At 45.5% G+C, this 12,273-nt stretch overlaps 1 protein-coding gene and 1 non-coding gene across 2 annotated transcripts in view; both read left to right on the top strand.

The window, feature by feature from the left end:
• Positions 1–12,273, top strand: part of HAUS6 (HAUS augmin like complex subunit 6) — a 206,432-nt gene that overhangs the window by 152,827 nt on the left and 41,332 nt on the right. Inside the window, exon 13 of the mRNA XM_033920660.1 lies at positions 4,046–4,100. Within this exon, the coding sequence (XP_033776551.1) occupies positions 4,046–4,100 (55 nt within the window). The remainder of the gene's footprint in view (positions 1–4,045; positions 4,101–12,273) is intronic.
• LOC117352830 lies at positions 3,811–3,940 on the top strand. The gene has a single exon (XR_004537882.1).

Here is a 12,273-nt window from a genome sequence, read left to right as displayed (position 1 = left end):
ATATTTATAACAATCAGAACATCACTTAGCTTTAGCTTATAGTGATACTGTCCTGTCTTCACCTCTCCCGACATGCGTGTTTCACACAAGAAAACTTTCTTCAGGGTCGAGGGAAACTATTGTGGGAGCTAACTCGAGATAATCACTGTAAGCTAAAGCTAAGTGATATTCTGAGTATCTAAGTCCTCCAGTCTCTTCTCATGTGTCTTATGGCACAAACCTTGTATCATTTTTGACACTTTCATCTGAACTGCCTCAAGTCTGTTTATGTCCTTAAAAAGATACGGCTTCCGTTAACTTATGAAATAGTAATTTGTGGTACCATTTTACATATCGAGGATCCCCTAGATAAATATAAAAGACGTCTCTTATTAATTATGACTAGTACAGCTATACAAATGATTACACGAAACTGGCAAAACTGGGATCGTCTCAACTTTACATTCTGGTGGGCAAGTTTATGTCTAATTTACAAATATGAGAAAATGAACGCTGATTTGTTAGGAAATACAAAAAACTTTAAATTAATTGTCGTCTTTTGTAGAATTATTATAGTTATGATTTTGTTGTTAGATAAAATGCACATCCAGGGATAGGGGAGTGGGGAGGATTATAAGGTCTTTTAATTATTTATATAGATGATAATAGGAGGGAAGGATGTTTTGTTGGTTTTTTGGTTTTTTTTGGAGGTTTGATAAATAAGTTTGATTAATCATATGTATAACATGTTTAAAATATGTATCTTGGAACATATGAAAATTTTTATAATTTCTTTAATGATAAAAGATTAAGATGGGTGGGGAGGGTAATGATTTGTATGAATCTTGTAAAATCATAAGTGATATCTAAAGTGTTAAATGTATAATCTATATTGTTTCCACTTATTGAAAGTGTTTTAAAATGAATAAAGATTATTAAAAGAAAAAAAAAAAGATACGGCTTCCAAAACTAGACACAGTACTCCAAGTAGGGCCTCACCAATGACTTGTACAGGGGCATCAATATCTCCTTTCTTCTGTTGGATAATCCTGTCTCTATGCAGCCTAGCATTCTTTGGACAACAACCACCTCTTTGTCATATTGTTTGCTGCCTTGAAATCCTCAGACACTATCATCCTAAGGTCTCGTTCCTGATCCATGTGTGTCAGTTTCTCAACTCCTAGCACCTACTGCACTTTTGGATTTCTACATTCCCAAGTGCATCACACTTTTTCAAATGTTTGACAGTAAAAATTTAATTTACCATTCTACTAATTTTTGTAGACCCCCTTTTCATGTTTCTTTCTCTCTATTATAAATCTTGATGTCATCCACAAAAAGGCAAAGTTTTCCCTCTAACCCTTCAGCAGTGTGGCTCACATATGATGAATAGAATCTGTCCCAGTATAGATTCTTGAGGCACTCCACTACAGTAGATCCCCCATGAATTTGAGGTTCGTGAATCACAGACTCAGTCATTCGTGGTATTTTCTGATTGCCTCTTCCGGTCAGAAAATACAGGGAATAACTGAGTCCGTGAATTAGCCTTCTGCTCAGCCGTTGATTCCAATCAGCCTTCTGCACAGCTGATTCCTTCTTCTCTCCCCCCCCCTGTGGGTCAGCCAATCAAGCTTCTGCACAGCCGATTCCACCTCCTCTCCCCACCCCCACCCCCATCAGCCTTCTGCACAGCCAAACCGCCTGCCAGCCTAAATATTGTTTTTTTAAAGCACCTGCTGCAGCCCTCTCCCACCTCTGATCTGCTCCTAAACCACATTTTCGGTTTTTCAAAATTCACAGGTGCTCCTGGAACAGAACCTCTGTGAATTTTGGGGGAGTACTGTACTTACATTTCTATCCTCTGAGTAAACTTCATTTGCTACCACCCTCTCAGACAACCAGTTCCTAATCCATTTCATTTCTTTATATCCTAACTTTAGCCCCTTAAGTTTATTTGTGAGCCTTCTATGAGGGATTTTGTTAAAGACCAAGTGGACTACATCCAGCACATGTCCACTATCCAATTATCTGGTCAGCTAGTCAAAGAAATCGATCAGATTCGTTTGGCACAATTTTCCTTTGGTGAAAGCTTGTTCCCTTGGAACTTGTAATCTGTTAGATTCCAGAAAACTCATTGTCCTTTCCTTGAGCAATGTCTCCATTACCTTTCTAGCCACTGAAAGTAAGGCTTACCAGAGGGATGGCATTCGCTCTTCTCCAATCCTGTGGAACTTCCCCCATCTCTAAGGATTTATTAAGCAAAATCTTTAAGAGGACCTGCAAGAACCTTTCTGAGCTCCCTCAATCTTCTGGGATGGATCCTAACAGGCCCACTCTCTTCCATATATGGTGTAATATCAACTGGCTAGATGGTGGATATTATCAATATAGTCCAGGATGACTGTTCTGCAAAAAAATATAATGAGGCCTCTGGCCTTGCAGATGGGGCCACCTTATCAGAGTTGGTACAGCTGGTGCCACTAATGAGGGTTACTTCATTCTACATAATTAAATCTCACTCTAGGTTTCACAGCAGAGAAAAACAGATGTTCCTATGAATGTCAGTTTGGGTAGTATACAAAAGAAATCTTAAAGTAGCCATGATAGGATGGTTATGCTGCAGTCAGAGTTTGGTTCATAGGCCTCAGTTAGGCTAATTCAGGCCTTATAGTAAATGAAATTACTGTGAAATGATGGCATATAAAGACCAGTCTGCCCATTAGTTATACCCATTAAAAATACATGAATAAATTAACTTGTCTCTTCATTGATATTTCTGGGTTATAGGCTGTAAAGTCCACCTGATATTGTCCTAGGGTCCAAATGCTAAAGTTGCCGTCCAAGCTCACTCCAGCCTATCCAACCATCCACTCCAGCCTATCCAACCAGGATATCTACCATAAAGTCTGGCCAGTAACATCCTCATGTTCCAAGTTAGTGGTGATCCCAGTACTGGCCATAGCTCTTTAATTTACATCCTTCATTTTCTAATTAGAGATCCTCTGTTTATCCCACACTTTTTTTGAATTCCATCACCATTTTCCTCTCCACCACTTCCTTTGGGAGGGCATTCCAGCCATCTAACACCCTCTCCATGAAAAAGATATTCCTAATATTGCTCCTGAGTCTTCCTCCCTTCAACCTCAAATTATGCCCTCTAGGTTTCTCAAATTATGCCCTCTAATTTTATCATTTTATCTTCAATGGAAAAGATTTGTTTCTATATTAATACCTTTCAAGTATTTAAACGTCTGTATCATATCTCCCCTGTTCCTCCTCTCCTCCAGAGTATACATATTTAGGTCTTCTAGTCTCTTCTGGTACTTTTTTCAGTTCAAACCCTTTAACATTTTTGTTGCTTTCTTCTGGGCTGCTTCAAGTCTTTTTATATCTTTCACCAAATACAGCCGCCAAAACTGAACACAATACTCCAAGTGCGGCCTCACCAATGATCTATATAGGGGCATCAACAGCTTCCTTCTTCTGCTGGTTATTCCTCTTTCTATACAGCCTATCATCCTTCTGACTACAGCCACCGCCTTATCACACTGTTTAGATGCCTTTAGATCCTCAGACACAATCACCGCAAGGTCCTTCTCTCCGTCAGTGCTTATTAGCCTCTCACCTCCCAGCCCAGTGGCCATTCCTCTAATAGAGCAAAATTCATTCCAAAAGCAATTGGCTCTCTGTTTTTATCTGCTGGCAGGGAAACATAATCCACATGTATGGAGTAGTATAGCAGGATTCAAGGAAAAAGCTTTAACGGGTATGTACAAGCTTCGTGATTGTTTAATATAGGACTGAAAAGAGTGTATGTACCACATTAATTATTGGGAGGTTGATACACAGTTGAAGCTCAGACTGCTCTACTTGTCACAAAACCTCCCTAGATTATAATTGCCTTCTGATGACCGGGATGAACTGAGGGAAATCATAACGGACAGATACGGGGCAGACAATCACTTGAAACATATTAGTCTTGTTAATTTCTTTAAGTGGCCATCAGAGTTTCTGTAGATATAATGTATATTGTCATATTTTTTCTTTTTCTTTTTTTTTTTTACAGGATTATTTCACCAGTCATAACATTTGGTAGAAACAATGCAAGATCTTTAGGAAAGGTAAAGACTATAAATCTGCATGTATTATTCAGTCTTTAAACATCTATTGTGAATTTTGTTTTTCAAGTCTTTTTATAGTCTAGAACCATCATTAATAGTGTGTAAAGTAGCACTTATCAATCTTTTTGTGGCTATGTAGCCAAATAGCCAAAGAGCCTACAATAGTTTGGCAAGCTTTGGTGTAAAGCTAAATTGTTGCTACTCTGTTTTTTCCATTTAATTAAATCTATGTAAAATTTTCTGGATGGTTAAGACCTAGAAAAGTATCATCTTCTTGAATAGAACTGTTCCCTCTTCCAGTAAAGTAATGCAACCAGTAAAGTAATGCAACCTTGCTGCGCTGTATGCTTGGAGCCAGCTGCCTGAATCCCTACGGCGAGCTCCGTCTCTGGCATTGTTCAAGGCCCAGTTAAAAGCCTACCTCTTCAAGAGTGCTTTCAACACCTAACTCCTCTCAATTTGGGTTCTGCATCCTCAACCCTGTAAGTCATGTCTATCCATGTTAGATTGTAAACTCTTCTAAGCAGGGACCATCTATTAAAATGTCAAATGTACAGCGCTGCATATGCCTCTTTTGAGGGCCAGAGCACTTCACCTCATTGATAGATCTTGATCTAGTGCAGTGTATCTCAAACTGTGTGCCAAGGCACACTAGTGTGCCTCCTGAGATTTCAGGCGTGCCGCGGTACACTGGGGAGGAGGAGAGGCGCTGGCACTAGCTGACTGCCTACAGGAAATGCCTCTCACACCTATTCTTCTCTTTGGCCCTCTACCCTTCTGGCACCCCCCACTGGCATCTCAGGGCCTGCCTGGAGGGCCTTCACACACACGCGGATATTGACATGATGATGTCATGCCTGCGTGCACTTCAGGTACCTTGAGCAACGGCCACTACCTTTAGTGTGCCGCGGTTCGAGAAAGTTTGCAGGATACTGATCTAATGTAATATCTAGGATCTTGATTGTTGGGCTTAATGGGTATGAAATGCCACCTGCCAGTATGCTTTGTTCAACTAGTCTTTTTATAAGGAGTAGCAAAAAATAATTTTGTCTTGTCCTTAAGTTTTAATTTAAATTTCTGCATCCAATGTTCTATAACTGATAACACTGTTGATATTAGCTGAGTAACTTTTTAATAATGTAGATGGTATAGGAATTAACACTGTTATATCATCAGCATAGATACTTACAAGATCGTGAAGGGCATAGAGAAGGTGGAGAGGGCTATAGATAGAGGTAGAGATAGGATTATGAAAGGGTATAGTTTGAAGGATAAAGGGGGCTGAAGGGTTTTAGACAAAGGATCACCTTACAGGTCATGGACCTGATGGGCCGCCGCAGGAGCGGACTGCTGGGCGCGATGGACCTCTGGTCTGACTCAGCGGAGGCGACTTCTTATCTTATCTAATAAACATTCAGGTCAGACAGTCTGGAACCAAAAGAGCTCAGATAGACTTAAAAAGTAATGGGGAGAGAGGAGAACTACATTAATTTCTTCTCTAGAATACCTTACCTTTCCTTCTGTAATGAGCTCTCTTACCCAAGATTCAGATCTTCCCTCAAAACCCATCTCTTCTGTGGCTCTTCTTTTCCATCACCTTGCTACCCTACACCCGCCTCTATTATTTTCTGTGGTACAGCATTTATAGTCTACACGAATCTCAAATTAGATTCTAGGTGGATAATAAAACTTTCATCAGTTCTTATATTAAATAAATTAAAAGTAATGAGTTTTTACGATTTTATGAAAAATATGATATGAAAATGTTTTCCTTATTTCAGTTGGAAGACCATTCCAAAGCTTAGTACCTATATGTTCAAAAAGATTTACTAATTAAAGACTTCAGATGAATATATTTGATCAATGGATGACCATGCTACTTTCATCTCCTTTTTTTTCTTATTTGATTTTTTCTTTTCTACCTACTTTTGGCCTATAAACTGCTCTAATTGCACACATAAAACAGTAGTATAGTAAGAAACCAATAAAAATAAACATGCTGATCTTGCACTTTGTGAGAATGGTAGCCAAGAGGTACTGGCCCAAGAGTTCTGAAAATACCTGCCATGCAAAACAGTTTACAACAGTGGGTGGTAATACTGCTTGCATTAACTGAGGGAAACAGGAAGTTAGAAGTGCAGGTGCTTTAGAGATTTGGCATGGCCACAAATCCTGCTACCAGTATGGCCACAAATCCTGCTACCAGTATATTTTGACTTATAAGAGGCCACATTCAATTAAATGTAGGTAAGCACTATTTAAAATTTATATTCTGAACCCCTGGCTCATGTGGTATTAAATATGTTTCAAAAATAAAACAGCACAAAAGCTCCAGTGGGTAAAGTTATTTATCCCAGGACAAGCAGGCAGGTATTCTCACTAGTGGGTGATATCATCCGACAGAGCCCTGATACGGACGTCTCACAAGCATATTTTGCTTGAAGAAACTCAGAAGTTTTGAAATGCCCGCACCGCGCATGCGCCAGTGCCTTCCCGCCCGATGGTACGGGCGTGTCTCCTCAGTTCTTTTCTTTCCGCGGAGCTGAGAAGTTTTACTTCGATTCTGCGCTGACTGAATTCCCGTTTTTTGCCTTCTAATTGCCGCGGTTTTGGGTTTATTTTTCTCTTTATCGTGTGTTTTCTTTGTTTTATTCTTTAAAAAAAAAAAAAAAATTTTTTTCTTCCGGCGAGTCGGCCGGGTCGGCCACGTGGCTCAGGCCCCGCTCCTTCGATCTTGCGGCGGAGCTTTTTCGGCCTATGTTCCGGCCAATCACCGGTTTTAAAAAGTGTAGCAAGTGCCAGCGTGCGATTTCGCTGACGGACCCGCATCGACGCTGCCTGCAGTGTCTTGGTCCAGAACATTTCCCAAAATCGTGCCAGCCTTGTTCCACTCTTACAGCGTGGGCGTTTAAGCGGCGCTGTCTGTTGTGGGAGTCGATGTTCAAGATGGAAGCTGCAAAGGAACCTTCAGCTTCGACTTCATCAGCTGCTTCGCCTGTCCATGCGAAACCCGCTACTACACCTGCTACTCCTGGTCTTCTGAAGCCGGCTTCGTTGTTCTGGTTTCGATCCCGAGCTCGGCGCCAGTGCCTTCCTCCGTCTCCTTGGCTCAGGTACTGCCTGCTGCTATTCCACCCGTGGTCATTAAAGTGCCGAAATCTTCCAAGCAAAAGCACTCGACCACGAAGGAGCGCGAAGACCGTGCTGGAGGACCCCCTTTCGGTGCGGATCCCTCCATATCGGCTTCGCTGCGGTCCCTTTTGGAAGCTCAGTTTGTCGAGCTCATGCACACCATAGGACCTAGGTTAATCGCCTCCATCCAGGGTGACCTCCCGGTCCCGATTCCGGGGGGCGGGCCGCCCCCTCCTCCTCGCTGATCGGTCTCGCTGCTTGGAGAGGAGGAGCGGCGTATGGCGGCCGGTCCCTCGATGCGGGCCTCCTTCAGTGACATGCCCCCTTTGGAGCCGATCATGCTTCCACGTCAACAGGGCTGGGATCCCTCTTCGGGTAATCGAAGCCCTGGGCATGGCAAATCTCAGGAAGAGTTCTTCCGCACTCCCTACCAGGCCTGGTCTGCATCGTGTGAGGCGCCGATTCTTCCGCCTCTTCGCTCCACAGCATCGAGTCCCATCTGCTCTTTGGAGGCGTCGGGGGACCATGCTAAGCATCGACACTCCAGGTCCCCCTCCCGTCACCGGGAGGGGCATTGGTCCAGGCACTCATCGTGGCACTCCTCGCACCACTCTGAGGTTTCACCGCAGAAGAAGCTTCCACGTCTGGGATACTCTTCGTCGGACATGTCCCCTCCGCAGGGGCCGGAGTACGAGGAACCGTCTACCTCTTATTCTCCCTGTCGATCCCAAGTCTCTCTGGACCCCGAGGCCTTGTCTTCATCCAGTCCTTCTAGGAGGCCTGTGCTGGCGGATCAACTGTCTTTTTCTTCTTTCCTCCGGCAGATGGCGGATGACCTGGACATTACCTTGGACACAGGTTCTTGGTACTCTAAGGAGTACCTCGATACCATGCATTTGCCTAATCCTCCTGCGGAGTCTCTTCGCCTGCCTCTCCATAAACTACTCGATCAAATGTTTATGAGATGTTTTGAAACCCCATACTCCATTCCTGCTGTCCCGGGCAAACTGGATGCTCGATACCGCACGGTTCATCACAAGGGGTTCGAGGGCTCTCAACTCTCTCACCAATCCCTGTTGGTCGAATCCTCCCTCAAGTGATCTCATCCATCCCAGGTGTACGCCTCTGTGCCCCCGGGTCGCGAGGGCAGGACGATGGATAAGTTTGGACGGAGGATCTACCAGAACTCGATGATGGCTTCCCGAGTTCTCAATTATACTTTTCACTTTGCGTCTTATTTGGAGTTCTTCCTGCCAGTGCTTCGGAAGTTCACGCCTTACATCGAATCTCAGGCTCGGTTTGAATTTGAGGAAGTGGTGGCCTCGCTGTCCCAGTTCCGTCTCCAATTGATGCAATCCTCCTACGATGCCTTTGAGCTTTCGGCATGAGCCGCCGCCTGTTCTGTGGCTATGCGTCGATTGGCATGGCTTCGGACCATTAACATGGACCCGAACCTCCAGGACAGACTTGCCAATGTTCTTTGTGCGGGAGCGGATTTGTTTGACGAGTCCATCGAGACTGTGACGAAGAAGTTGTCTGACCATGAGAAGTCTTTTCAATCCATCCTTAGGCCCAAGCCTAAGCCTCAACAGTCTCGACCTGCTAGACCGCCCTTGATCTATCAGAGGCATTACACTCCAAGGCAGGCTCCGGCTGCGAGGCAACCAGCGAAGAGACAGCCTCCTCCGAAGGCTCAGCAGTAGCCGCAGCCTTCCACTGTCCCCAAGGCTCCACAGCCTTTTTGACTCTCTCTAAGGGAGCATAACCGACCTCGTTCTGCATCCTCCTGTTTTTCCCATCGGGGGTCGCCTTCATCATTTCTTTCCTCGCTGGAAGGCTATTAACCACCGACCTCTGGGTCCTTTCCATCGTCAGGGAAGGATACTCTCTTCAATTCCATCGGGTCCCCCCGGACCACCCTCCAAGAGAGTATCCTTCCAACTTGACTCAGACTGCCCTTCTTCTTCTGGAAGCTCAGGCTTTGCTCCGGCTTCGGGCCGTCAAGCCAGTCCCGGTGGACCAACACAACCGGGGGTTCTACTCCCGGTACTTCCTTGTCCCGAAGAAGACGGGCGACCTGTGACCCATTCTGGACCTTCGGGTCCTCAACAAGTTCTTGGTCAAGGAGAGGTTTCGCATGCTGACCCTTGCTTCCCTCTACCCCCTCCTCGAGCAGAACGACTGGTTATGCTCTCTGGATCTCAAGGAGGCCTACACTCACATTCCCATTCATCCGGCCTCCCGCAAGTTCCTCAGATTTCGGGTGGGACATCTACATCTGCAGTATCGAGTGCTCCCATTCGGCCTGTCCTCGTCTCCCAGAGTCTTCACGAAGTGTCTGGTGGTGGTGGCCGTGGCACTCCGGAACAGGGGTCTTCAAGTATTTCCCTACCTCGACGACTGGCTCATCAAGGCCCCCTCAGCTCCAGAGGTCGTTTCGGCGACCCTGGCCACAATTTGCTTCCTGCAGAGTTTGGGCTTCGAGATCAACTTCCCCAAATCTCATCTACAGCCCACCCAGTCTCTCCCCTTCATCGGGGCAGTCCTGGATACCATTCGAGCATTCCTTCCTCCTCAGCGCATGGATGCTCTTCTTCATCTCTGCCAGTCTGTGTCTTCTCGCCAGTCCATATCAGCGAGACACATGATGGTTCTACTGGGCCACATGGCCTCTACAGTTCATGTGACGCCTTTGGCCAGACTTCATCTCAGGATTCCTCAGTGGATCCTGGCTCAATGGACTCAGGTGTCAGACCCGTTGACTCGACACATCATAGTCACTCCTGCTCTTCGGCAGTCTCTACTTTGGTGGATGACCTCTTCGAATCTATCCAGAGGTTTGCTGTTTCACACTCCTCCCCACCAGAAAGTTCTTACAACCGATTTCTCGACCTATGCCTGGGGAGCTCATCTGGATGGGCTTCGCACTCAGGGATTCTGGACCAGTGCGGACCGACTTCATCAAATAAATCTTCTGGAGCTCAGAGCCATCTTCTATGCTCTTCAAGCTTTTCAACATCTGCTTCACGACATGGTGGTCCTCATTCGCACAGACAATCAGGTTACCATGTATTATGTCAACAAGCAGGGGGGCACGGGATCGGCCTCCCTCTGCCAGGAAGCTCTCAGAGTCTGGGATTGGGCGGTTCGCCACAACGCCTTCCTCAAAGCTGTCTACATTCAGGGGAAGGACAATGTCTTGGCAGACAACTTAAGTCGTCTACTCCAGCCTCACAAATGGACTCTCCATTCCACACCCCTTCATCAGATCTTTGCCCAGTGGGGGACGCCTCAGATAGAACATAAGAACATAAGCACATAAGCAGTGCCTCCGCTGGGTCAGACCAGAGGTCCATCGTGCCCAGCAGTCCGCACACGCGGTGGCCCAACAGGTCCAGGACCTGGACTGTAATCCTCTATCTATACCCCTCTATCCCCTTTTCCAACAGGAAATTGTCCAATCCTTTCTTGAACCCCAGTACCGTACTCTGCCCTATTACGTCCTCTGAAAGCGCATTCCAGGTGTCCACCACACGTTGGGTAAAGAAGAACTTCCTAGCATTCGTTCTGAATCTGTCCCCTTTCAACTTTTCCGAGTGCCCTCTTGTTCTTTTATTATTCGAAAGTTTGAAGAATCTGTCCCTCTCCACCCTCTCTATGCCCTTCATGATCTTGTAAGTCTCTATCATATCCCCTCTAAGTCTCCTCTTCTCCAGGGAAAAGAGTCCCAGTTTTTCTAATCTCTCAGCGTATGAAAGGTTTTCTATCCCTTTTATTAGATGTGTCGCTCTTCTCTGAACCCTCTCGAGTAATGCCATATCTTTCTTAAGGTATGGCGACCAATATTGGACGCAGTACTCCAGATGAGGACGCACCATCGCCCGATACAACGGCAGGATAACTTCTTTTGTTCTGGTTGTAATACCCTTCTTGATTATGCCTAGCATTCTATTCGCCTTCTTAGCGGCCGCTGCGCACTGTGCCGTCGGCTTCATTGTCATGTCCACCATTACCCCCAAGTCCCTTTCTTGGGTACTCTCCTTCAATAATATCCCTCCCATCGTATAGCTGCACCTTGGGTTTCTGCTACCCACATGTAGTACTTTACATTTCTCAACGTTGAACTTCATCTGCCATCTCGTCGCCCATTCCCCTAGTTTGTTCAAGTCTCTTTGCAATTCTTCGCAGTCCTCTTTAGTCCGAGCTCCACTAAATAGTTTTGTGTCGTCCGCAAATTTTATTATCTCACACTTCATCCCTGTTTCTAGATCATTTATGAATATATTATATATGATAGACCTCTTTGCGGCTCCCCACAACTTCAAACTGCCTCAGTTTTGCTCCAGGATCTACACTCCTCATCTCCTTGAGGCAGATGCCTTTCTGCTGGATTGGGGGAATCACTTTCTGTATGCGTTTCCTCCGTTTCCTCTCATTCAAAAGACTCTGGTCAAGTTGAGATCCGACCATGCCACCATGATTCTGATAGCTCCTCGGTGGCCCAGACAACCTTGGTTCTCCCTTCTACTTCAACTCAGCAGCCGGGAGCCGGTCCTTCTTCCAGTGTTTCCTTCACTGCTTACTCAGCATCAAGGATCGCTACTTCATCCCAACCTGCAGTCTCTCCACCTGACAGCTTGGTTCCTCTCAACGTAACTCCTCACCAGTTTTCCCAGGCGGTGAGGGATGTCTTGGAGGCTTCCAGGAAGCCTGCTACTCGTCAATGCTACTCCCAAAAATGGACTAGATTTTCTTCCTGGTGTGTTTCCAATTCCAAGGAGCCTCGGCGAGCCTCCCTATCCTCTGTATTGGATTATCTTCCATACCTCTCTCAGTCTGGTCTCAAGTCTACATCTATATGAGTCCACCTGAGTGCTATTGCGGCTTTCCATCAGCCTCTACAAGGGAAACCTCTCTCTGCTCATCCTGTGGTTTCCAGATTTATGAAAGGACTTTTCCATGTCAATCCTCCTCTCAGTGGTTTGGGATCTCAATGTTGTCCTTTCTCAGCTTATGAAACCTCCTTTTGAGCCTCTCAGCA

The sequence above is a fragment of the Geotrypetes seraphini genome, chromosome 1 (assembly GCF_902459505.1).
Source record: "Geotrypetes seraphini chromosome 1, aGeoSer1.1, whole genome shotgun sequence".
In the NCBI taxonomy this organism is placed as follows: domain Eukaryota; kingdom Metazoa; phylum Chordata; class Amphibia; order Gymnophiona; family Dermophiidae; genus Geotrypetes; species Geotrypetes seraphini.
This window is presented reverse-complemented; position numbering and strand designations above follow the sequence as displayed.